The sequence below is a fragment of the Astatotilapia calliptera genome, chromosome 17 (genome assembly GCF_964374335.1).
Source record: "Astatotilapia calliptera chromosome 17, fAstCal68.1, whole genome shotgun sequence".
Classification (NCBI taxonomy): Eukaryota; Metazoa; Chordata; class Actinopteri; order Cichliformes; family Cichlidae; genus Astatotilapia; species Astatotilapia calliptera.
The window spans coordinates 9,495,794-9,522,708 of record NC_137438.1 but is presented as its reverse complement, the minus strand read 5'-3'; the positions used below and the strand labels follow the sequence as shown (position 1 = coordinate 9,522,708).

The 26,915-nt window shown below is 42.5% G+C and overlaps 2 protein-coding genes across 10 annotated transcripts in view; one reads left to right on the top strand and one right to left on the bottom strand.

Moving 5' to 3' along the window:
* atp11b (ATPase phospholipid transporting 11B) overlaps nucleotides 1–10,498 on the top strand; it is a 51,040-nt gene extending 40,542 nt beyond the window's left edge. For 4 of the 8 annotated variants that reach the window (XR_013902776.1, XR_013902777.1, XM_080291744.1 and 1 more), the window contains 2 exons: nucleotides 1,972–2,135; nucleotides 7,118–10,498. Coding sequence is in view for 5 of the 8 variants with exons in the window: in XM_080291744.1 (XP_080147870.1) it covers nucleotides 1,972–2,135; nucleotides 7,118–7,199 (246 nt within the window). In the remaining 3 variants the exon portion in view is untranslated. Of the gene's footprint in view, nucleotides 1–1,971; nucleotides 2,260–7,117 lie in introns of those variants that run through there. The other 4 variants (XM_080291743.1, XM_080291741.1, XM_080291740.1 and 1 more) reach the window with 2 other exon arrangements.
* Nucleotides 10,499–11,712: 1,214 nt separating this feature from the next.
* On the bottom strand, nucleotides 11,713–26,767 carry mccc1 (methylcrotonyl-CoA carboxylase subunit). Of its 2 annotated transcripts, none has more exons than XM_026147630.2 (19): nucleotides 26,182–26,767; nucleotides 25,651–25,694; nucleotides 25,248–25,387; nucleotides 25,025–25,120; nucleotides 24,775–24,896; nucleotides 24,534–24,681; nucleotides 24,213–24,334; nucleotides 22,570–22,681; nucleotides 22,271–22,352; nucleotides 22,027–22,154; nucleotides 21,769–21,952; nucleotides 21,386–21,495; nucleotides 20,974–21,190; nucleotides 20,806–20,892; nucleotides 16,062–16,111; nucleotides 15,732–15,869; nucleotides 15,193–15,300; nucleotides 13,652–13,723; nucleotides 11,713–13,563 (listed from the first exon to the last, which is right to left on the bottom strand). In XM_026147630.2, exons 1-19 carry the CDS (start codon nucleotides 26,235–26,237, stop codon nucleotides 13,432–13,434), a joined length of 2,148 nt encoding a protein of 715 aa, XP_026003415.1. In that variant the 5' UTR covers nucleotides 26,238–26,767; the 3' UTR covers nucleotides 11,713–13,431. The 2 variants fall into 2 exon arrangements, with proteins under 2 accessions (XP_026003415.1, XP_026003416.1); XM_026147631.2 differs by lacking the exon at nucleotides 26,182–26,767 and adding an exon at nucleotides 25,947–25,965.
* Between the last annotated feature and the right edge of the window lie 148 nt (nucleotides 26,768–26,915).

Genomic DNA, 26,915 nt, shown 5'->3' with positions numbered 1-26,915 from the left:
CTCTAGCATTCATTTTTCAAAAGGTTTACATGAGAATTATTAATCTTACAGTCTGGTCTTCTTTTGATCTCTGAATTATGTGACTGCCTCTTTCTTTAGAGGTTAAAAAATAAATGATAAAACCCAAGAGTTGGTTGAAAACACTGCAGTGCTGAATTTGGCTCTTTGTATTTACAGGCTCTGTGATGACTCATTGGTTCTCCACAGGTTGATGCAGGGGTTCATTTGTTTGAGTAAGCAAAATCATTATTGTTAGTTAATCTAAAGACAGACTCATATGGTGCTGTCTACTTAGAAAGGATATTTCTCCAACAGATAATCAGTAGAATAAGGTGTGTAATGTTCATAGCTACAGCTGTGGTTGTGCTTCTTTTCCTGTTTTCAACAGCCCCAGCTTTTCTTTTCTTTTTTTCAATAGACAAAACGCTGTACAATAGAACCTGAGTCTAAAAACCAGACATTTATAGTATAACCTTGGAGCACCTGACAGTGTCAGAGTAATTCATATTCACCGTGACCTGTCTTTGTTTTGCTGTCTCCAGCGAGGAAGCAGAAGTTTGGATTCATGCCTAGCATGTCTCCAGTTTCAGCTGCAGAAAAGCACAACATCCATAAGTGAAAGCACACTGGAATCCACGGGTCACTTACCCAGACACAAATGACTGTCAGCATTACCACATTAGAGGGGACATCGTGAAATGACCGCGTTTAGAAACCGTTTTGTACAAAAGCCAACTTTGGCGATATCTCAACTTTCTGATTCTGTACTATGACACAGTATCAAACTGTACCTGTGTGTTACTGGACCTTCAAAACAATCAAAACCTTTTTTCCTCAATACTATTAGCATAGTAGATTTATGAATTATGTTCATGTAATACACAGTAATAAATGGGACCTACACTTGAGAGGTAGTAGTAGGGAACACAATGCCAGCTGAATAAGTGCAACTCTACACCACTGTCACTTTTTCCTCGTTGTCTCTACTGCATCACCTACTGCCAGGTGCTTCCTTAGGTCAGCAGACAGGTTTCTCATTTAATTTAGCTTTATCTACGAGTGCACCACTGGCTCACTGAGCAATCTAGTTTTAAAAAAGTTTTGTTTGTTTTTTAAATAATCCCAAAACATGTAGTCTTGCAAAAAAAGTCCACTTAATAGAGAGCCAGCCTGAGCATAAGGAAGTAGAGAAAATGGGCTTATGGTTAGTTTATGTTAAATGTTTATGTTGATGCTAAGTGATCCATCACAGATGCGACAGCCTAGCAGAAAGACCTGCGTTGAGTTTTCGAGGCTCTGGAACAAAAAGTCATCTTTCCTTGAAGGTTTGTTTTGTAGTCGTAGTCTAATGCCACAGCTTCTGCTCTGTGAACAAAAATCCTCTGCTGAGGTGCACAAGGAGGAAAAGAATAGCTTTGGGTGGTCTTCATTTGCTGCAGATGCTACACAGCCTATCTTGTGTAATGCCCAGCTACTATCAGGAACCTAGAATAGAACCACTGCAGGAACTTTATGTATTTAGCATTTGATATTTGGTTTTGGCACAAGGCCGAAGACACTTGATCTGGTTTAACGTTGCCCAAAAATTATACAGCAGATCATTCTTAAGTTTAACTACAAACATGTGTTTTTTCTCATAGGATTTTGTTTTGTTTTTAAGTATTTATTTACCACATTTCAATCCCTGATGTAGCATGTTTTGAATGTTTTCCCTTGTACATCACTGTTGCTGTGACAGCATGCAAAACATCATCCTCCAGTCACTCTTTTCATACCAGTCACCCTGAATTGTTTTGGTTTTGATCTTTCTTTGTTTTCTTCTCTTTCTCCACTCAAATCTTGTTTTTTTTTTGTTGTTTTTTCTCTCCTTAATTTTCTGTGATTTCATTCTGTGCCACCTTTTCATTTTTGTTTTATTCACTTTCTCTCCCTCTGTTTCTGCGCTTCTTCCACTTTTTGCCTTCCCTCCAGTCTCTACCAGCCTCCCAGGTGCAGAACCTCAGCTGCATGGAATCCCTGTGCTGCTACCAACAGGGGCAGAGCGGCTGTACCCGCCTGGCCCGCCTCCTGGAGCAAATGACTGGACGCTGCAAGGCCAGCGCCAACAATTGCCACACATCCAGCCGCAACAACAGGTGGGGAAGACTACGACATCGAGAAAACGTGATTTTGAATGACGAACCCTCGGCACCTCTTGGTGTCAGAAATCTGGGCTTCAGTCCCGACCGTTGTAGCCCATAATGTGACTGCAGGTCAACTGTAAGTCTTGTTCAGATTTATAGTAATTTGAACTTCGTGGTGGGGAAGCTGGGCTCCAGGTGTTCCTAGAGGCTGGTTTTAGGCTGAATCTTTGCAGGACTTTGGGACAGCAGCCAAAAGAAGGAGTTAGAGGCTGAACATATGTGGATCAAGCCATCATGGACTGCACTACTATGAGTTTCTCATTTCCATCAAAGTCTGTGTTGGGAGTCTGGAGTCTGAACATTCTGATTAACCAGACAGAAGGGTGTGCTTAATGTCATATCCACAGAAATGCATCAGTACTCCATAGAACCAAAACCACAGGGTGATTCTGATGGCTGTGCTGTCTTACAAAGCATGCAGGTGTGAATGTTTGGCAGACTAACAGGGAGAATCTGGGTTACAGTATTATTTATTAATACACGATATACCGGTGTCCAGCGGGTCTGTCTTGTGTAACCCACACTTAAGGGTTTGTCTGTCTGTATGTTAACCCATGTGTCTGTGTCCTAACAACATGCTATGATCTGTTTGTCTTGTCTGTCACCCTTTCCAAAATATTCTCCAAAAATCACCTGGCAGTGAGTCTGATTAATAACCAAGGAATAACTAAGGTTTCAAGGAATTTTGCAATGCGCTTTAACAGATAACCCGAGCACTGTATTAAAGTCTGTTTGTTAGCCTTGTATTCACTAACAGGCCCTATTTTTCATTGGAAAGCTACTCCACAGACAATGGTTAACTTGTCCAAATAATAATGTGGATTTAGATATTTCTGGGACTGATAAGCTGTCAAAAACATTTAAGTGGGAAGCCGAAGCAATGAGATTGAACAGTAACTGCAATGCGAGGTCTTTGCTGCAGAGAGAAAATGAAATATTCCAGTTTACAGCAGAAAATGAGCATTTGATTATGCAGATTTCTTCAAAGCTGCAAGTCCACTTTGTGACAAAAGGATGATGAAACGGAAACAGTTTGATTATCTCTTTGTTTGTTTGTTTTTTGGGGGGTTTCAGCTTTAACAACTTCAGTTTATCGGACTGCCCAATCTGCAGTTTCACTTCTGTTGTGTCTTTTCACCCGAACCCTGGCGACTCTGTGGGGTCATCGATTTATCGACTGATCAGCCCTCTCTGCTGAGCGGTCATTATTTGTTTAAACAGCTTGGGACCCTCAGTATTGATCGCACTGAGTTAAAAGGTGTGAGCGTGTGTGTGTGTGTAAAGGTCACGACAGCATGCAGGGCAAATAAGGGATTCAGGGGTCTCCCCGTAGCCCGCATGGGGACTAATAAATGACAACGTCTTATGTGAAGAAGTTGTTTTTAATCTCTTTGAACATTCTCATAGTAAATGGCCTGTATTTGTATAGCGCTTTACTAGTCCCTAAGGACCCCAAAGCGCTTTACACATCCAGTCATCCACCCATTCACACACACACTTCATTATTCCCTCAGCCGTGGGGGGGGGTTTCTACCATGAAATGTTTTAGCAGATCTGATGTCAGGGTCATTTTGCTGAAGCCCCTTTGCTTCAGGGAGAAACTGCCACTAAATGCATGATTCAATTTAGATGAATTTCTTCCTGTGGGAATGATTGATTTTTGTTTTCTGACCTTGGCACAAACCAATCAGTCGTATTCTTCCAAGTAAGGACATGGCTGCCAGTTTGTTCTCGCCAAAGAATAAATAATGAACATCTAGAAAATGCTTTGCCTAGCTGTGCTTCATACTGTAAATACAAAAAAACAAAGTGGAGTAACAAACTCGTAGGTGATTCTGCAAGTTTATTTTCCTCCCTAACCTAGACGTTCCTCTTCTCGCTCTTCTTCACCTTTTGGGTGTGATGGCAAAAAGCAGGAAACTGCAAAGAACGCCTAAACAGGTAGTGAGAGCCAGCTAATATTTGGCCTTAATGCTAGGATACTGCCATAGAGGAAATGGAATATATCCACCCATTCCTGTATTCTATACTTAATGACTGGAAGGGACATATAGCAAGCATATGTAGTACTTATATAATACATGACGCATTTATCTCATATTTATTGGAAGCCCAGTTACAGTTGGCTGCTGTACTTGGCCTGTTGCTGGCCAAGGTTAAATATTTTAGTGACAAAGCAGAAATTTTTTGTTTTTGGATTTGTGGATTTGGATTTTTTTCTGGAAGTTTTAGGGGAAAAATGCAGGTTTTATAACAAAAAAGACTTCCTAAACAGAAAAAGACTGCTTAGGACACCAGAGGGGCTGCTGGGATGTGTAGTCTCAGTCTCAGTTTTGAGGTGGGGTTTTTTTCTCTTTTCCCTGCTACGTCCTCCAATCTTTTTCTATCGGATCCTGAAGCCTTATTATGCTTCTGAGAAGAGGCCATGATTGAAGGCGTGCTCGTTTTAAATCCCATGGTGTTCCAGTTGGGTGGAGTTATCGTCCCTACAGGAACAAAAACATGAATGCCCAGTGTATCTTGTTGCATGGGGGCTGCTGTTGCCTTTGGTATTTTGTAAACAATATAATCATGTATGTATCTATCTGTGCCTACACACACACACACACACACACACACACACACACACACACACACACACACACACACACACACACACAGTTTTTCTGTCCTCACTGTGTGCGTCTTTGTCCTTCCGTGTCTGAAATCTGCATAATGTTGTTGGACCTTCCAGATTAATTATTCATGTACTGTTACCGTCCCCTGTGAGCCGTCTTGTCAGAAATCTGCTTGTTCTTTTCCTCTTCTTGGGTTCACGCTGCCACCGTCTTATAACCCCCCCAAAAAACAGTTTTAGGTGTTAACATAGTTCATCGTAACCCAGGGAGCAACGATGGTTTTTAGTACTGAGATGCTTCACTATAACCCCCCCCCCCCCCCCCCCCCCCGCCTGTGAGTAGACAGCTGAGCATGTGACAGCATGTGAGAGCGCCCCCAGTCAAACCATTTGAGTCATGAGTCTATTTAAAGTCCCTGGGTGCCCCTGTAGTTTCTTTTCTTCTGTTTAGCAGGTATAAAAACAGTTGTCTTCATGTTGGTGTTAGACTAAAGGTTGAGAGATATACTTTGAGTAGTAGACCTACTGACATCTTTTGGGGGGGGTGTTAGGTGAGAGATGCAGCAACTCTGAAGTTGGACAACATAAAACAGTTGATTTTTGTAAAAGCTGTCCACACGTTTCAGACGTCACTCGTTCCGTCATGTGAGGTTCAGATGTGGTAGCCAGGCTTGGAGGTGCTGTTTGACGTCAGTGGATGCTGAGCTGTGGTCTCTCTGTTACTCGCTCGAGCTTTGAGGCGGAAGCTCTGATCGTGAACTCTGGTTCAGCTTTGATGTGAGTCAGCACATTGGAGGTTGGTGTGTTATGACTTAAAGGCGTTTCAAACAGTGTTTGCTGTGTTCATGTTTTTCTGGTCCCACATAAACCAAATGGATGAGACTGTATGGAAGATTTGTTTGTTAGATATTTCCAAAGGAGTCTCAGCTCACCAAGCTAATAATAGGGAATTGGCTGTATCTCAGTCATGTCATATAACATTATGCACTGTATGTGTTTGTGTTCAGTACTAAAGACTAGCAAATCCACCCTGCTGTTGTATATTTAATAGGCAGGATATCAGATGCTGATGATTATTTTGAAGCTGATAAATAATGAAAGAATGTTTCTGATGCTTGTTCATAATTTTATTTCTCTTTATGATTCTACTCATGAGTTGAGTAGCTCAAGTCTCTCCCCAGCTCCTCAAAGGGAAAACACAGGTGGAGAAAACAGCTAAACCTGTCTTAAACACATTTCTGGAGGCAATTGTTAGAAGAAGCACATCTACTGTATGAACCTGTATGAAGAACCCTAGTTGTAATGTTGAGTGTCAGGCTTGGCATTTTATTCTGGTATCTAATTCAGTTCCAGCCAGGATCGTGCCATCTTTAAAACTGACTGATGGTGCGTATCCACATGGGTGTTATTCTTTGTGAGTGATCACCCCAATTCCCAGCACTGGAATCTCGATGGGAGAGCCACGATATGATGATTGGCAAATACTCCAATAAGGGTGCAAACACTGACGTGTACTTGATTGGCTGTTTGCTCCCACCACAAACATCCTAAAGTAAATATCGCTCTAAATGGCACAAGTAATGGGTGACATCACCTTGTTTTTCATGAGCCCCGCCTCTTCATAGTGTAAAAAGCTACAGCCACAAAAAGATTAATGAAAACATCCCATTATTAGGGACCCCAACAGGTCAGAAACACCAGCAACTAGAAAAACACTGCAAAGCACACAAAATGCAAACGAAGTGGGAAAAAATACAATGGAAGTAGGAAAGAAAATCTCAAAAAACACAGAAGTGTTTTGGGGAACAGCTGTGGAAGTGACAGAAACCAAAACATGCGACGCACCGAGACACGCTTAAAAGAAGCAGAGGATTCCTGTGAGGGACAAAATAGATGCTGTAGATGCATGTTTGTCTCCCAACAACACTTCTGTTTGCTTTGTTAGGGTGTGTGGGGTTTGTTTTCTTGCAATGTGTTTGACCTCTCGGGGCCACCGTACAGCTTTGGTAAACAGTTGTGCCTTCTTTGGTTCAGTCACTGAGTGCAGGACTTCTAAATTGTGGGCCGTTGCTGATAAAGATTAGTGCGAGTTACTGAGGAGAGACTTGTGATACTCACTAACACCATCACACCATTACTAACCTCACTCATCACTCACTCTTCTCTGCTTCTTCCAGCCTGGTTGTGTAGATTGTAATCACCAACCTGTGGACAGCAGTGTAAGCTAGTGATAGCTCAGCCCCACTCTTACACCCACACACAGAAACCCACTTAGGCCAGCCTCCTAACCGTCACTCACCCTGCTGCCTGTTTTCAGGTCTTGGAGCGACACGGAGAACTTGTACTCCAACGATCGCAGCATCCTGACGCTGTCGCCCATCGAGGCCACCCACTGCTGACTCCCGGGGCCGCTGACTGTAGCACAGGGGGTCGGGGGGAGAGCCACCGCTCCATTATGAGTCATAATCACACCCCCCGCAACCTCAGCCACCATTTTCGAAACAATTTCATTTTAAACTCTGTTAATTCCCAGCAGGATGCAGCACTGCTACAAATGGGATAAGGATCCAAAGAACTCGTTTGAGTCTATGCTGAGAGGAACGTCAGATGGGAGCGAAAACTCTGAAGGAAATGGAACATGTGGTGCGAGCTATTTGTGCTGCTACGTGTACGCTTGAAGATCCGGTCTGTGTCTGAGCTGTAAAATGCCTGGATTCCTGCTGCTACTGCTAGCAGCGGATCTGCAAGTCCATCAAACTGGAAAACACCCTCCATAAAATCAGTTTTTAGTCACGTGAACTCCTCTGGAGCCCTTTCATTGTCAAAACAGCGATTTCTGACTGAGTACACTTTTTGCTGCGAGTGTCAAAGTGAGCATCCAGAGGATTTGTCAAGTCGACAGCAAGCCAGGATCATATACGTAGCAAAACATCCTGTTGCTTCCATAAACTGCTACAAAAACTCTTCATTCAGACCTCCCACCACAGCCCTGCAGCATCCAGAACATGAAGCCTCATCTCTACCGCGGTACCAAAGACCAAAAAGGATTCCGACTGGAGTTTAAAAGGAAAAGTGTTTATTTTTTTGTGCCTGATTGTACAGAAGCTTATATTGTTAAAGGAGACTTGTTGTTGTTCATGCTGCTTTTGTCGTCTGTTCTGGCCTCTTTGTCCCCCCCACCCCTCCCAGTGCACCACTGTGAAAGAGGCCCAATGTTTTAAAAAGCCATACGTTTTTGAAGAGGTCAGATTATTGGAGGTACTGCAGATGGACGCTTGTGGGGGCTTGTTGTTAAATTTGTTCTCCTCGAATGCCTTTTGTCACCCAGCCCGGCGACCAGAAGCATCTCAGCATTAAAGCCCACGAGGTCTGGCAGAGTCATCCATGTCAGCTGCCTAAAAATACGTCCGATTTGACACCATTATTTTATTTATGCTTTTTCTGGTGAGGCTTTAACGGTGAGATGCTTTTCCAAACCGTGGCTGATGCACGTCGACCCAAGACAGCAGAATGTGTTAAAGTTCAGAGGGGAAAGGAAAAGCAGAGCATTTGCACAAATCACATATCAAAATTATTTTGTTGGGTTTCTTTCTTTCTTTCTTTTTTTTTTCATTGGGAGAAGTCATTGTCACCGTTCACATCTGAAACCATTTGAATCACATTTTTTGCTGTTACATTGTTATTTTATTACCCCCCCCCCCCCCCCCCCATGTGTGTTTGTCTCCACCTGCTGTTGGAGGTGTGTGTGTGTGTGTGTGTGTGTGGATAAAGGAAACTATAACTTAATGCAGTTTTATAGAAGTATTCAATAGATTACAAAGTTTCTGTGAACACAGTTGTGTTATTCCACCATGTGTGCGTGTTGTGTTAAACTTGATCTTGATTTAACAGAAAGTCTTAGTCATGATTTCTGAGCGTGGAGCTGGAAAGACCAGGATGTAACCAGCAGAGCAAGTTGCATTATGGGAGCTGTAGGAACCACTTTAAGCCTGGATATCCATGCCTCTGCAGTGTTTTACTGGGACTCCTTGTCTGGCTGCTTTTTGAACTCAATGTGGATGTTTGATTCACCATCATCCCTTTAATACCTTTTTAAAAAAGGGACTAAAATACGCCGATTTCTTTTAGTTTCCTTTTTTTAAACTAGAAGATGGCTTTAAAAACACTTGGCGCCTCGCACAGCGGCATCTTTTCCCTGACCCTCCACCTCTTTCCAGCTCCACGACCCTCCTCCTGTAACACGCATTCAGTTGATCTCATGTCAAAACATTCCCTCTGTGTGAGATCTTGTAAGAGCCAGTGCACATCACAACTTGAAACATTGTTTGCTACACACACTAGCACATGACTGATGTTTTAAAATAGACGTAATAAAGTCCTCTAATGCTGGGGAAACAGCCCACATCACAGCGAGCTGAGGTAGCCGCGTGGGTGATGTTACGACATTCGTTTTTGTTCAGGTTGAACCCGTACACTCGCGTGAAGCAATAATCATCATTGTCACGATATGAGTCTGCTAAAAGGTCGGGTGATGTCATCACTGACCCCACCTCCCGACACCACATCAACCCAGATAACAGAGCGACCACTGAGCTCGGTGTTTGGGGGCATCGGCACTGCACACTGCAGTCTCTGCATGATATTTTTGAGCAGATGACAGGAGGAGGAAACGCAAGTCCTTCCTAACCAAAGGCAAGTCACAGAAAGCCCAAAACACCTGCAGTGTCAGTGCGGTTCTGATGCCCCCTTGTGCTCAATGTGGACACCAGTAGTGTCCAAAATAATGGTGTCACATGTTGGAGGTGGTGGTTACGTGGCTCCAAAACAGCCTCCCTTTTCAAAGTAGCAGAGTTGATTACATAACAGTCTCTGTTAGACTGAAACAAAAGTAATAACAGCTCGAAATTTATTCTCCACACTCCACCACAGCTGTGACGGCTGGAAATGTTTTTAATTAATGTAATCCACTACTAAGTGGCACCAAAGTGATCTTTTCACGGCTGTTTTGTGCCCGGGGTTCCAAACAGCCGTGAAAAGAGCTTGTGTGAAAACACGGACCAGATCCTATAAAGCGCTGCAGCACTGACGTCATCTGGAGGCCTTGTATCTGAGTTCAGATACAAGGCCTGGAGGGGTTTTGTAGAAGCAGATGATTACTCAGTCACATAACTCAGAGTGGTGACTTAATATTTCATCGCGCCTCAAGCCCCCGTGATCTTCACGTCCAAATGAGAACAAATGCCGTCAGGAATACTGGTCATGTCCATCCACTGAGGCATGAGCATGAGTGGAAATTGGTACTAAAGATCAAACCACTTGTTTAAGTTGAAAAGTAAGATCAGAGCTGGAGGCTGATGACTTCAGTGCCAAGGTGCTCTTTCAAAATAAAAGTTTGCAGACTTGCATGAAGTTACAAAACCCCTGATCGTAAATAGAGGGAGTTCAGATTGAAATGTCAGCTGCCAGTGTCGTGCAGCCTGTCACTCGGAGCCCATCAGAAAGATGCGGGGATGCATGTCAGTGCTCAGTTTGACTTCATGTTTGTTCCCTCCTCATCAGTAAGTCGTGCTGCACCTGAGCATTACTACATAATTTCTTCTGTTATCTGATGCTGTTTGTCTGTCCTCTACTGTCTGTAAACCTGTCTTATAGCTGAAGATGCTGTTCTATTTACGAAATAAAAACATTTTTAAAGAAACTGGTCTGTGGCCTCCACTCATTTAAAAACAGTCGTGGGAAGTTGGACCCTCACCAAAGGCAAGTGGAGCAGCTTACCACTGATAACGCTCCATGGAGTTAATGAGGGAGAGGCGGCACAAGAAGTGCAGCACATAGCTGAGAGGAATGAACACAGACTCCACCTACATGAAGAGCCATGAACATGCTGGGATACTGTCCATTTTTATTGCTTTCATCAATAATGTGAAGTGCTGCAGTCGTAAAAAGAAATTCCCTCAGTGTGAGAATTTTTAGGCAGAAAACCAGAGTTTAGTGCAACCTTTCAGTTAGTGTTCATGTCCTCATGTCACATCCTAGTAAGCTACACTCTACACCCCTTTTGTTCTCAAAACATCCCCAACCCTTTAAGGCATGGACTCCACTAGACCCTTGAAGCCGTACTGTGGTATCTACAACCCTAACCCTTACTGACAGGGGTGTGGTCCTACTGACTGACAGTTTGTCCCAAATAATGCCTGCTAGACCTGGTCTGCTATGAATCACCACACTGGACCTCTTATATGTGTGCATCCATGCTGTTGGAGTGTATTAGTAGTACAGATCATTTCAGAAGTGCTCTGGTTCATTGCTTAACACCAATTGGTTCTTAGTTTATAAATACCAGTCTTCTAACCAAGCTAAGTAGGTTAGCTGAGAATGTAGCAAACCATCCTAGCATCAAAAACAAGCACCAGCACTGAAGCTTCAAAATGCAGGGGCCCACACTGAGTGAGATCACCATGATTTAAACAATGTATGAACAGGAACTGGCACGAGGTAGTCACCAACCCATTTCCTTTATTGTGAGCACAAACACACGCCTTTAAGTTTCCGGCTGTTCTGTGTTTAACAGGCTTAACAAGCTTAACGGAGTGTGTTGAACAAACAGTTTCAGCGAGTGAGAAGTGCTGCAGTGGCTGCACCTGTAAAAGCAGGTGCACGTGGACAGTCTCAGCTGTTTCCAGCGTGAGGCAGCGATGCTCACGGAGCGTGAAGCCCGAGTCACAGTCGCGTGGATGAAGTTAAGATCCTCGGTGAAGCAGGCATTTTCACATCCCGTCACACAGCATTTAGGGCTCGACACAGGCGCGCAGCTGTTCCCATTAGTCACACTGAGCTCTGAGGGAGGCGACGCCAGGACACGACAGCCACAAACACTCAAAACACAGGCGCATCAGTGACGACACGGGACAGTTTACACTTTAAAAAAAATTTATTACAGAATTTGACTAGTTTATTATTTTACACCTACAAACAATCCAGGAAATGTGTTCATACTGACAGTTTTAGTCTACAAGATCTCAAAGCACACCGGTTGGTGAGAAGAGAGCGATCCACTTCACCGCCGTGTCTGTGGCAGATCACTCCCTCACTGGATTTACGCGGATGCAAACCATCTGTCCGCCAAAATCTCTCCGTGACTGACATTTCATCCTTCAGGAGCTACTCTGAACCGAGAGACAAGTGCGTGCAGAAATGCTGCACATGAGACTGACTCGTCACAGAATGCACTCTGGAGTGCTTGCAGCAGCAGAGTGGAGGGTTAAAGGAGACCTGTGGTTTTTTGTTTTAACTGTGACAGAGGTATTGTGAGTGTGAATAATGGAGAGTTTGGAGTCAGTCTGGAAGCACAGAGTGGCCAGATTCTAATTAATAAAAACAACTTGTGCTCACGTTGTCAACTTGACGCAACCTTTCCTGTACAGCGATGCTCTTTCACCCCTCCCTGAAAAGCCCAGACTGAAGCAAAGAGCCTCTGATCAAAGAGTAATCTGGCTCGAGGAGTGGTAGCTTTTGGTGCCAATTCAGGGAACCGACACGTGTTTGATGACTCAGCAGCAACTGTATAAGTCGGCGCTTGTAACAAGCCTCCTCAGAGGAGTTTAAGCCATTAATGAGAAAGCTGTTAATGTGCCCTGACATGAGCTTGTCAAAGTTAGGAGGGTTTAATCTGCTGCGATGGCGAGAATGCGAGAGCAGAAATTCAAGAGAAAAGCTCCCCACTCTCTTGTTGCTACAGTAAGGCGTTTCTTTCCTAAACGTGACCAAAATGCCACTGAGAGCTGTAGACATAGACGGGTCTCTGTGGCGTTGCAATCAACCCCCTAGCCTGTGTCTAATGTTCAAACTGCCTTTTTTCCTTGCTCATTCATTAGTTTTCATCTTAATTACAATTAAAGATCAATAGAAATCCCCAGCAAAGATATTTATGTGGTAAATAATCAGATACATTTTGAAAATCATTTTTTAGAATTACTGATGATTATTCTGTTGTAACCCTACTTTCTTCAAGAATCCTTCAGACAGTACTTGATAGAAAAAAAGTTTCATTTCTCATCTAGAAATTGTTTAAATACACAAACAGTAAAGAAACTAAAGGCAGGACTCAGTCTAACACAAAGACAGGATTTCGCCAGGTTTAACCATCACTGCACCTCCGACAAGCCTGATGCCGACCAAAACTGAAAGGAGAGATTATTCACTGACAGCAGAAAGAGAATATGGATCTGCCGATGAAGACGAATCCAGATCAGCTTCTAGTGGAATAAAACACTTGTTTGTTCTCTCTGCGTAAATCACACTTGCTGCACTGCAGACTGTATATTTCCCCGATGGTCATCCACACCCCCACTGCGGTGGTTTCATGCCCCCCGAAACTTTGAGAAATGCTGACATGTAGGCAAGAATTGCTGAGTAAAAAGAGCCGCTGTACATGATAGAAGTTCTAGCAGGAAGACATCCAGCAAACACGCGGCTGCCACATCTGTCTCAGACTGACCCAAACTCTTTGTCGAACAGATGATTTAAATCCTGCGGGAGGCCAAAACTGGCTCACACTGAGTAGCTTTCCCTCCAGCTCTTACACGTGCTAGCCCTCTTCTACCTTATAGTGTAACTGTGGCTTTGATGCATTTACTGGCTGCCTCCCTCCGCCTGCTCTTCCTCCTCCACCAGCTCAACCAGAGGAGCGTGGCGGTTGGCCTGAGAGCCCTCGCTGAAGAGAACCTTCTTGATCACACCTGACTTTGGCGCCCGGATCGTATGCTGCAGAGGCAAATACAAGAGGTGACATCATTAGAAACTCAGCAGTGTGTGTACACCGGCTAAAAGGCAAGAATCATCAGTGCCTCACCTCCATCTTCATGGCTATCATGACCATCAGTGGGTCTCCCACAGTCACCTTATCTCCGGCCTTCACCAGCACCTGGACACAGGAAAAGAGACTCGTTCACTCGTTCAATACAATAAAACCAAACCAATAATGTCACTCAGAAATAAAAAAGAAGTAACACACACAGTATTATGACTTCTTCCTTCATGCCTCCTCCACAGTCTCATTCCTCCGGCTGCTAGTGGATTTGAGGGAAGCAGTGATACACCCAGACATGTCCCCATAAATGTAATAAACAAGGCAGAGGGATTTACTATCACTCTCCAGTCATCACCAGTTGCTTAACTTGTTGTTAAGCAGCATTTGCATCTGTCTGAGCAGCGAGTTAACTGGAGGCATGAAGCAGAGACATTTTGTTGTCTGCTGATTTACAGCAGGTGTTAAAAGAAGCTGACAACATTAAGCAAAGTTTATTTGTTACCTTGTTACGAGTTGAAGAAAAACTGGGGCACAAACTATGATTGTCCTTATTTTCTGCTGTACATGATTACATGCTGATGCTGTTCAAGCAGCAGCCAATCAAAAGAAGCTAAAGCTACTTTTTCAAACAGTGGATGAACTAAAGAGATATACCAAGGCCCAGAAAGATGTATAAGAGCTCCAAACTATGGATCATGCAAAGATATTCTAGCAGAGTCCCAGATAAAAACATACCAAAATAGAAATGTGATTATTTTCCTATCAAAATTAAGCTAAACAGACTGATACTATTCTAACCTTTGTATAACAAAGGTTAGAGGTGGGACCACTTACCATCAGGACTAGGAAATATTCACCCTCTGAAGCATGTAAAGCTAATAATAAACAGACTGAACCTTTATGTCTTACAGCTGTCTAATTATAGTAATAAGCCTAAAAGGCACCCGTACAGTAGATGTGGGTCTGTTTTTTTAAATACCAGAAAGTACTAAGGTCTAAACCACTTACTGGCTCAACATTTATCCTCACAGCCATGACAGTGGCATCGATCTTTTAGCTAATAATCAGCAAAAAGAACAGAAAAAGGTCAGCATATTTCCTAAAATGCCAAACTTTTGTACCCTGACTGGATGGAGTTTGTGGCCTTAGGCTCCATTCATCAATCAGAATCCTTTATTTATCCCTAAGGAAATTATGTCATGGACTTTGGGTTACTGATGTCAGAATAGTGGCTGTGATTTATGTATTTTTATGTGTTCAGATACAAAATAAAGCTGAAGAACAAAATAAGAGTTGTATGGAATTTTTCATCCGCACTGTGTGTGTCATTTCCACATATTAGGACATCTCGTGTCATACTGGTTCAGCACTGACACATTCAGAGTGGATTGTCTGACTGTAACGTCTAAAATTATATACATAAGCTCTTCAGCTTGAAATTGACTAAGACTGCATTTTAACTGGTAAAGAAACTTTACTGGACAGCTTTTTACCCTCACAAAAAACTATTAAAACTTCAAATTGAACCTTAAAAGTAAACTTTAGAAAAACACGAATATCCTTTACGCAAAAGAAAAAGTCACCTTCTCTATAGTTCCAGTCATGGGGGCCACGGCTCCACCCTGAGCTCCTGAACCGCCAACACCAGCCCGATACTTTGGCACGGGAACAGACACCTGAGAGCTTCCCTCCTGCAGCGCAGAGGTAAAGACGTCAGAAAGTGCAGTGACAGCTCGCTGACAGCTGAGGTGAGAGGACCGAAACAGGTTTTTAATTCCCCCTGATGTCAGACTGTCAGAGTGATGTCAGAGTGGAAACAGAGACAGTTTGCGCGGCGACAGGTGAGACGAAAACATCTTTGAACCTCCAGAAGGAGCTTTTGCATAGGCAAAAAAAAAAAAAAAAAAAGGTTAAAAAGGCCACTTTTTCCTCCACTTCTGTTTAAGTCACTTTTCTATGTTTGGGAAACATTTAAGCCTTGTTTGGGCCATCAGTCACCAAACATCAAAGAGTTTTGCATAGAAGACACTGCAAGCAACATGATAGATGATAACTTGGATTTCAGTGGTTTTGAGGAATATGCAAAATAGAAATCTGTATACTGTGCATGTTAGATACATACAGTGGAGAACAGGTGCACCGTGTTGTCCAGGATCACAAGTTTAGGGCGGGACTCGACGCCATTGACAGTACAGTGCAGGAACGATGCCCCGCCTTCCATCTCCACCTCCCCTGTGACGTGATTCACCTCGTCACCAATCTAAAAAGAAAGCAGAAGTGATGCATTTGTGGGAAGTAACCTGGGTTTGTTTAAGCACCGACATCCCACATTGTACTATTGTTATTTACAAATTTGGAAAAAGAAAACTTTTAATAAATACCCAAAATATACAGATTATAAAACAGAATTAAGTATTTGTAGCAAAAAAAAAAGTTAACTTTCTCAGCTCACCTGCATACTGTAGCTCCCATCCTGGTTGTACATGATGACCACATCAACTTCTAGATGGAAAAAAACAAAACAAAAGTGTTAAAAACAGTCTTGAGATAGAGGCGGGAGAGACTGACACAAAGTCTTTAGTTAAATACAGTGGGGCAAAAAAGTATTTAGTCAGCCACTGATTGTGCAAGTTCCCCCACCTAAAATGATGACAGAGGTCAGTAATTTGCACCAGAGGTACACTTCAACTGTGAGAGACAGAATGTGAAAAAAAAAAATCCATGAATTCACATGGTAGGATTTGTAAAGAATTTATTCGTAAATTAGGGTGGAAAATAAATGGTAAATGGCCTGTATTTATATAGCGCTTTTCTAGTCCCTAGAGACCCGAAAGCGCTTTACATATCCAGTCATCCACCCATTCACGCACACATTCACACACTGGTGATGGTAAGCTACATTGTAGCCACAGCCACCCTGGGGCGCACTGACAGAGGCGAGGCTGCCGGACACTGGCGCCACCAGGCCCTCTGACCACCACCAGTAGGCAACGGGTGAAGTGTCTTGCCCAAGGACACAACGACCGAGACTGTCCAAGCCGGGGCTCAAACCGGCAACCTTCCGATTACAAGGCGAACTCCCAACTCTTGAGCCACGATCGCCCATAAGTATTTGGTCACCTCAAACAAGGAAAATCTCTGGCTCTCACAGACCTGTAACGTCTTCTGTAAGAAGCTTTTCTGTCCCCCACTCGTTACCTGTATGAATGGCACCTGTTTGAACTCATCATCTGTATAAAAGACACCTTGTCCACAGCCTCAAACAGTCAGACTCCAAACTCCGCCATGGCCAAGACCAAAGAGCTTTCGAAGGACACCAGGAAAAGTATTGTAGACCTGCACCAGACTGGGAAGAGTGAATCTACAATAGGCAAGCATCTTGGTGTGAAAAAATCAACTGTGGGAGCAATCATCAGAAAATGGAAGACATACAAGACCACTGATAATCTCCCTCGATCTGGGGCTCCACGCAAGATCTCATCCCGTGGGGTCAAAATGATCATGAGAACGGTGAGCAAAGATCCCAGAACCACACGGGGGGACCTGGTGAATGACCTGCAGAGAGCTGGGACCAAAGTAACAAAGGTCACCATCAGTAACACACTACAACGGCAGGGAATCAAATCCCGCAGTGCCAGACGTGTTCCGCTGCTGAAGCCAGTGCATGTCCAGGCCCGTCTGAAGTTTGCCAGAGAGCACATGGATGATACAGCAGAGGATTGGGAGAATGTCATGTGGTCAGATGAAACCAAAGTAGAACTTTTTGGTATAAACTCAACTCGTTGTGTTTGGAGGAAGAAGAATACTGAGTTGCATCCCAAGAACACCATACCTACTGTGAAGCATGGGGGTGGAAACATCATGCTATGGGGCTGTTTTTCTGCCAAGGGGACAGGACGACTGATCCGTGTTAAGGACAGAATGAATGGGGCCATGTATCGTGAGATTTTGAGCCAAAACCTCCTTCCATCAGTGACAACTTTGAAGATGAAACGAGGCTGGGTCTTCCAACATGACAATGATCCAAAACACACCGCCCGGGCAACAAAGGAGTGGCTCCGTAAGAAGCATTTGAAAGTCCTGGAGTGGCCTAGCCAGTCTCCAGACCTCAACCCCATAGAAAATCTGTGGCGGGAGTTGAAAGTCCGTGTTGCTCGGCGACAGCCCCAAAACATCACTGCTCTCGAGAAGATCTGCATGGAGGAATGGGCCAAAATACCAGCTACTGTGTGTGCAAACCTGGTAAAGACCTATAGTAAACGTTTGACCTCTGTTATTGCCAACAAAGGTTATGTTACAAAGTATTGAGTTGTATTTTTGTTATTGACCAAATACTTATTTTCCACCCTGATTTACGAATAAATTCTTTACAAATCCTACCATGTGGATTCATGGATTTTTTTTTTCACATTCTGTCTCTCACAGTTGAAGTGTACCTCTGGTGCAAATTACTGACCTCTGTCATCATTTTAGGTGGGGGAACTTGCACAATCGGTGGCTGACTAAATACTTTTTTGCCCCACTGTACGTCCCTCAGCTGCTGCTGTCTGCTTTATTTTTTAGCTTTTCGGTGACACTTTTTAATAGAAACACTGAATAATGAATACAAGTTCCTTAGTAATGTGTCACAGACCAGACAGGCTTTAATTTAATTTTTTTACACAATCATTAAATCGGATTATGAGTCAGTCCCAACTGTCCTCGACTACAAATTAACACATTTCTACAATTTCATTCATTCCTGTCGTTCTTTAGATTTAAAACCTCCAAAAACAGTCCAGTGACTAAAACCCATAGCCTGAAGTCACCACACGCACATGCTTATACACGTGTATCTGTATCAACTGCATAAAGACGAATCAGAAGCAAAAAGAAAGCCACTAGCATCACTAATAAAAATCACTCTTTTTATATCAGTTTTGTTGATTAGATTTCCATTTACTTGCACACACATTTAAACACAGATCTTTGTTTAATCTAATGATCATAAATAATTGAAAAGCTTAAAAGTTCTGTTAAATAAGGGAAACCGGACAAAGATGTTCATGCTTAAATGCCCCCAGTCTGAACCAGTGTGTATCCATGCCCACATGTGGAGCACATATATGCATTTCTGCAAATATAAAATCCAGATCTCTGTTGAGCCAAGAACTAATTAATAACTGTTGTCGATCTTTCCGAGTTGACTTTTAATAACTACTCCTTGACTTTCAGACCCCACTCCTACAAGACTCAAAGAAATTTCACCATTAATTAAATGTGACTAATTTACATTCACCTTTTATGTACCACAGGCCTTTAGGCTGGTAGTAGTTAAACCATTACTTAAAAAGTCATCACGTGATCCAGCTGTGTTAGCTAATTACAGGCCAATGTCCAACCTTCCCTTTATCTCAAAAATCCTTGAAAGAGTAGTTGTCAAGCAGCTAACAGACCATCTGCAGAGGCGCGAGTTTCAGTCAGGTTTCAGAGCTCATCACAGCACAGAAGCAGCTTCTTCCTGTGGCCTCTGACAGCAGAAACACCTCAGTGCAGCACTTGACACCTCTGATGACAACATTTTACTAGACTAGTCTAGACTATGCTGTTAGTGTTAAAGGAAACATGCTGCACTGCTTTGAATTGCATCTACAGTAACTACAGTTAGGTTCATAAATATTTGGACAGAGATAACGTTTACTAATTTTGGTTCTGTACATCGCAACTAATTACCAATAATTCAATGGGTTAAACAAAAAGATTGCATAAAAAAAATCTGAGGAACTAAAGCAATTTTTAAACATAATTTCTTTCTTTTAAGGGGCTCAAAAGTAACTGAACAAATTAAATAACTGAAAATAAGTCCTGAACTCATGGACTTCACCAGATGCTTGGTTTCCTCCTTTTTAATACTCTGTCAAGTCTTTACTGCAGCAGCTTTCATTGCAGCTTAATTGATGTTGACATAAGGAAGGAATTGCCCACACCTGCCCATGAAATAGCCTTGTGACCCCACTGTTCAATTACTTTAAAAAGAGGCTTGCACATATTAAGGAGCTGAAACTCCTAAACACTTCATCCAGTTTGAATGTGGATACCCCCAAATGAAAACGGAGAGTCTACATATTATGTCCATGTCTACTGTATAACTATAATTAGAATATGTTTCAGTAAAAGGGGGGGGAAAAAAAAAAACCCTAAACTTGTCAGTGAGTATATGGACCTAAGTGTGCTTCACGTCATGTACACAAGGACTCCTCCTGACACACAGAAGTCAGTGAGAAAACACTGCACACATTTGCATTGCTACACAGATGATACCCAGCTTTATCTGTGAAACCTTATTAAAAGAATAATTAAATTACAAGCGTATGTTAAAGACATAAAACCCTGGCTCACCTGTATTTTCTTCTAAATTCAGATAAAATTGAGGATACTGTATTTGGCCCCAAATATTTTAAAAACATGATATCCAACCAGAATTTTACTCTGGATGGCTTCTTCTAAAAGAACATAACAGGTAAGAGTACAAACGGGGATTAGAAAGAGATCGGGTTTCCCCCATATTACCTTTTCTTCATTGGCTCCAAGAAAAATCCACAATTACATTTAAAATCATGTCAATAATCAGGCCCCACCATATCTTAACAGCCTAAGTCCAAGTACCATAGTGTCCAAACAGAGCACTTTGCTCTCAGACTGCAAGCTTACTTGCGGTTCCTAGAGTTTCTAAAAGTACAAAGGGAAGCAGGCACCTGTCCTGTGGACCCAGTCTGTGGAAGACACCCTTTATTTTTAAAATTAGACTCAATCCATTCGTTTTTTAATAAAGCGCACAGTTAGGGCTAGATCAGGTGACCCTGAAGGCTTGCCTTAGTTATGCTGCTACAGGCTCAGACTGCTGGGGGCTAGCTATCAGTCTAGACTCATAATAAATGTAGTGAGACCTTTGAAGGAATCCATTAGGTGGGCTATCACAGATTACTGTCACTAGTTTCACACTGAATAAAAAGTAAAATCACAACCTTCTCCTGACTTACGATGTTAAATAATGTTTAGAAAAGAATTTCTGCAGAACCGACACACACGGTAAGGTTGACCTTTTCCTTATAAAATCTCAGAAATTCATGATCTGACCCTATCAGACATTTGTATTAACCTGCCAGTCATTGCGATTTAATATCTGGCAACAGAGTCACAGTATGGCTGTCACTTACTTTTATCTCCCACCTGTAGTGTCACATTTCTGTTAAACAGGATGTTGTTTCTCCAACCACAGCTAGAGCCAAATGGGGAGAAAGGATCTGGAAAACACAGATGCACAGGACTTAGATTTTCAGCTGTAATTTGTCCTGATCCAAACAATATCATCTCTGTCTCCTCACCAGTGGAGCTCTGGGTGAATCCCAGTGTGTGGTTCCTCTCCTGTAGTATCAGGCCGAGGGCTGCCTGACAGATTGTTGCCCCAGAAGGTGCTTTCGGAGTGGGGAAGAGCTCAGCGTAGTGCTGGGGGATGAAGCTGGTGCTCACATTTCCAGCCTCGAACTCTGGGTGGCCCGAAAGATTCAGCAGGAAATCTATGTTGGTGTTTAGTCCTACTATCTGAGGGCACAGAAGAACAGACAGGACGCAAAAACATCATTTTCAAGTGTTCGGCACCAATTTTTGAAGCTCGCACATACAGTGGCTATATGAAAAAAAATTTAAATCCTGTGCTCATTAAAAATAAAAAAAAAATAAAAAAATCAGCAGCACGACATGCAAAGCATCATTTAAGAGTGTGCATTTGTATCTTACATTGTACTGTCGTAAACAATACCGCAGCTTTTTTAAGGCAGCAGATCGGTCCTCTCCCCACACCACCAACTTGGCAATCATTGGGTCATAATGTGCCGAGACCTCGTCCCCTGAAACCAAACACAGATAAAAAGCTCCCACCATTTAACTTTATTAGTGCCTTACTGCAACAGATTCCCATTTCTGATGCTGTGGGCCAGTAATATGTGGGGCTCAGCAGTGAGGAGCTCCAGGACAGAGCTAAAGCTTTGGCACCACACTTGAGAGAACTGAGCAATCCACCATCGTTAGGACAACATCTACCCTTAGCATAGAAACTAATACCCTAAAAAAGAAAAATAAATTTATTCTTTACCCTATTTGTATATATAGTTGACTCCTACCTTCTCTGACGCCAGTCTCTATACGTGTATGTTGGTCTGGTGGGGGAGTGGAGAGATGCAGCAGAGGCCCCGCCCCAGGAAGGAAGTCATTATTTGGGTCTTCAGCATAGATACGAGCCTCAAATGAGTGTCCCCTTAGCATTATGTCTTCCTGAAGGAGAGGCAAGCGCTCCCCTGCTGCCACCTGGAAAAGAATTTCACAAATCATTTTGTCACCTCAAAAACATTCTGCTCTCCCCTTCCTCCCTCCTTCCTCACCCTGAGCTGCCACTCCACCAGGTCAGTTCCAGTGATCATCTCAGAGACAGGATGCTCCACCTGCAACCTGGTGTTCATCTCCATGAAATAAAAGTTGTGCTGGGCATCCATAATGAACTCCACCGTACCTGCACAGAGAGACAAACAGAATGATGGCCCTTTTTCTCCCTGCTTGTGCAAAAGCTGTTTTACTGTGAGTCTGGATCACTCTGGTGCGATGAATGCAGGAGAGGGAGTGTTTTACCTGCTCCAACATAGTTGACAGCCTTGGCTGCTCTAACCGCTGCTTCTCCGAGTTTTCTCCTCACTTCAGGGCTTATACCAGGCTGAAAAAAAATGCCACAAAACACAGAAACATGTTCATTTAAGTGGGAAACAAGTTATTATTTACTTCACTAAATGGAAAAACAAGAATTATTTTTCCAGAAATAGCCGATGGACCTATCACGAGGTTAACCTCAGGCCAAGATCATTTCAGTTAGATGTGTTGATCCAAATGTATTCTTTCTCCTTAACTTTGTTCAAACTTTATCACTCACTTACCCCTGGTGCTTCCTCTATGATCTTCTGATGTCTCCTTTGAACGCTGCAGTCCCTCTCAAACAGATAGACGGCATTGCCATGCATGTCCCCAAACACCTGGACCTCCACATGTCTTCAGGACACAGGAATATGAGAACTATAAAAACTTGTCAACATGGAATTTTACTGTTGACTCATCATATTCTATAACCACGTAAATTTGTTTTTAAAACTGCAATACTAGGGATGGTTATCGAAATCTGTTCTTGTTGAGAACCGATTCTCACTGTTTCAGTTCCTTGGAATTGTTTACCATTTTTGCAAACGATTCCCTTATCGATTCCAGTCGCCCCGAATGACGTCACCACGTTGCGGAGCGTCATTCACCTGGCAGGAAACATGGCGGCTCAAACGCTCAAAAGTTTGGTCATACTTTACGAGAACCGATGACAACAGGGCAAGTAGATATTTCATTAAGGGAGGAAACACTACGAATATGCAAAAGCATTTGCTCACAAAACACACGATAACCTTAAATGAATGTCGTGTTTTTAATTCCGATCCGGACTTGTGAATCTCAACCCAGCAGCAGCGGTAACGTTTGCACGTCCTCTCCCGTTAATGCGGCAGGTAAATAATCAACTAACAGTGCATATTATGTTAGCGCGAGCTGCCTTATTACAAAACCTCCCATTACTGTGCATTTAGGCACATTTAGGTTACACTAGTGCATCTTGTTGATACCTTGTTTATGTTAATGATTGTCCAGTAACCTTTATGTTATCGTGAATATCCCCAGTGAGGGACAAAAAAGGATATTTCTATTCTATAATAGCTTATCTGTCGGAAACTCACTGTCTGCTACTTTTTTTCCCCCTCTTCCACCTAACGTTAGGTAGTTAATCTGTGGGTCAATATCAATTAATTATGTCTATAAACAGTTGAACCGTGCATCAACCAAGAAACTATGGCATACAACCACATTTTTGATTAGTAACTGTCTTTTCTAATTCTGTTTTACTAGTATTAAGCACATGCGCATAGATGAGTTTGTCCTGTGAAGAGGTTCATGTACAGTCATGTCAGCCTGGTTATCATCTGCAGCTGGGAACAACATATCAAACATGAGAGCATGTGCAATCATAAATTCATAAACTGAATCATCTCTAAACTCTGAAAACTTCTGATTTCAGACTGAGTAAAAAAATTATTGTGATTTAATTTGAAGCTTTATTCGAACTTATGGACAGAAGGCATATTTGTTAAATACTACTAGCAATTTAATTTGCATTCCCAAATATTTTTACTTATTTCATTTTTATTCTGATGGTCCTTTTGAGTTATTTTAAAACACATTTGATTATTTTCAAATTCATGTTTCCTGGGTCATTATTCTAATTTGCTGTGGTAGGACGAGACAACAGAGTGATATTTACAGGTGGGTAGACTTGAGCAGGCGGAGCCTAGAACAGGAGGTTAGCCCACAGGAAGTGGAGTTCACAGTTATTAAAACTGTTGTTGATTAATCGAAGAAGAACTGGCAAATTAGTCGACTACCAAAATCATCTTTAGTCACAGCCCTACCTCTCCATCACAAAAACAAGACAACATTTTGGCCACACGGTGGTGCTGAAAACTGCCTAGTTAACAGTTAAATGTGTTACCTGGGGTCCTCCACGAACTTCTCGATCAGCATGACATCATCATTGAAGGATTTTCTGGCTTCCCTCCGTGCTGACTCCAACTGCTCCAAGAAGTCAGAGTCTGAGCGTGCAATACGCATGCCCTGCAAAATTTTAAAGACAGATGAGTTAGGGTGGCAAGAGTTTAAAGACCACTGACTAACTCAAAGCATAACTCTGTTCTGGGCCCAACTTAATGTCAATCTGTCACGGTGTTGACGTGTATCAGCTGATAAAGGCTGGCACTGAGATCAGCTAATCTGCCAGGATTGGACAAAAGCTTGACTTGATGCATCCTCTCACCTTCCCCCCTCCTCCACGAACTGCTTTGATCATCACAGGGTATCCAATCTGGACAGCCTCTGCCTGCAACTTCTCATTAGATTGGTCCTCTCCATGGTAGCCACCTATAATTGGCACGCCAGCAGCTGACATGATATGCTTGGATGTGCTGAAAAACAAAGTAAAATAAAACACATGAGTTGAAACACATGGTTATTATTTATCTTTCCTATAAATTTGGGTTACAGCAAAGAGACCAAACCTTTTAATGCCCATATCTCTGATGGCAGATGAGGGAGGCCCAATAAAGATGATTCCTTCCTGTTTACATGCCTCAGCAAACTCTGTGTTTTCTGACAAAAAACCATAGCCAGGATGGACCGCCTGCAGATACAAAATGTCAGCAGCAAATAAGTAGATTTAAAAAGGAAACACAAAAAACGGTTACAACACAGAAATCAGACATAAGTGATTAAAGAAGGCTAAATACTATAATGAAAAGAATTCCTTACGTGTGATCCAGATTTTTTGGCCACTTCCAAAACTTTGTCCATAGAGAGGTAACTCTGCTGGGAGGGTGCAGGGCCAATATGGTAGGCTTCATCTGCCTTGAATAATAACAAAGCAAATACAGGTTTAAAAAACAAAAACAATGTCATATTTTATCAATTAAAGGCAGCTTCAGGAAATTATAAACAACTACTTCTTATAAAGTAAAAGGATCCAGTGTCTCACCATAGCTACATGCATGGAGTGTGTGTCTGCATCACTGTACACCGCCACTGAGCGTACACCCATCTTCTTGGCTGAACGCATCACACGGCATGCAATCTCTCCTCGATTGGCAATCAGCACCTTTTCTATCCTTCTCACCCCTGGAAAAGACAAACATCACTGCTCCAAACAACCTCAGCAAGGTGAAGGACTTGGACGTACAGTGTGTGCAAGTCAGTATTTGTAAAATTGGAACAAGATCAGTTCAGAGATTAATCAAACAAACATGCTGAACACCATCAGCTCCTGAAATGGCTGCATGTTGCTTTTCTGTGTAGTGCATGTGATTTTTGGACTTTTTGCATCACTCTTAGTGGTTACTCAATCATTTGGAAGTTTTGCATGTATATTTATGCTTCCTCACCTCCTGAAACAAGCCTCACGCCTCTCGTGCTCCATGACAGCTTCCTGTGGAGAGACAGAAATAACAACTTCAGCACCACTCGATACTACATAGGCTGAGCTGCTGCTAGAGCAACACAGCAGTGGCACAGGCAGTTCATCACAATACGCATTCAAGAAACACATTGCAGTCAGAAACAAACTCCAAGCTAATTTGAGCTAGTTAGACAGCATGCGAGGTTGCTCCCACAAATATGTTGTGCTATGTTGTGTTAGCACCATTAGCAACGCTAGCAGACAATTTGCTAGCCATTTAACCTTGGTCCATTCTCATATATATCAGGACAGAGTCTCGGTGTTGAATGCAAATAACATTTTCTGCAGGTCAGAAGTCGTGTCCACAGGCTTAATGCTAGCGCCGTGTGCTTAGCTCGGGGAATAACATTAGATAGCCTCCCAAATTGACACCTGTAAGCTATCGTTAAAAATGAGTGCGCTAATTGTCGAACCCTCTATAAGACAAAACAGCCCTTCAGTGCTCTTAGGTACTCACTGCGTGAATATCCGCAGGCCCTGCAGAGTTGGGAAACTTAAAATAACTGCAGCCATAGCCACCAGCTGCTGAGGCTAGCTGTGCTAGCTAGCTGAATGAGCACCTGAAAAAAAAGGTCTCGGTGCTGGACTGGATAAGCCAACAAGAGAAATGTGATCGACTAAACTGTATATCCCAAAACCACAGCGACTCTCCGGTAAATTTCGTTATCATTATTTTTGACCTCTCCAAGGACTCGTAGGGGCGACAGCCAATTAGAAGGGAAGGATAAGGAGGCGGTGAATAAGCTGCAGTTATCAAAAGTCGTCAGCAGATGGCAGCATTTCTCTGTCGAAAAGCTTGAGAATTAAAAGTTAACAGGGACTCGAAGTACAAATTTTACTGCATTCAGAACCCTTAAATTATTTAAAGTATTATTTTTAATTTTTGTGCAGTAAAATACAACATAATGCAATGAGTATTAGTTTGCCCCCCTTTCTTAAGGTTACAAAGTATGATGAATAGAGACTATTTAATAACGATGTTAGTCTGTACTCTCGCACCCATTTGCTTTTAATGGCATTATTTATAGCTTTCTCGTGCGATTAAAAATATTCCACTCTTAAATTATGAACAATATTTGTTTCAAACGAATATTGAACATGCAGTGAAAAAAAAATATCAATTAAAATTACACAAGACATTAATGAAAGCAACAACAACAACAAAAAAAAGAAAAAAAAGAAAAGAAAGAC

Coding starts and splice junctions, on each gene's coding strand:
- mccc1 (XM_026147630.2), bottom strand. CDS start 26,237: ATGGCTGCAGTTATTTTAAGTTTCCCAACTCTGCAGGGCCTGCGGATA. Junction 25,695..26,181: donor GGCCTGCGGATATTCACGCA/GTGAGTACCTAA, acceptor GTCTCTCCACAG/GAAGCTGTCATGGAGCACGA. Junction 20,893..20,973: donor ATTCACCCAGAGCTCCACTG/GTGAGGAGACAG, acceptor TGTGTTTTCCAG/ATCCTTTCTCCCCATTTGGC.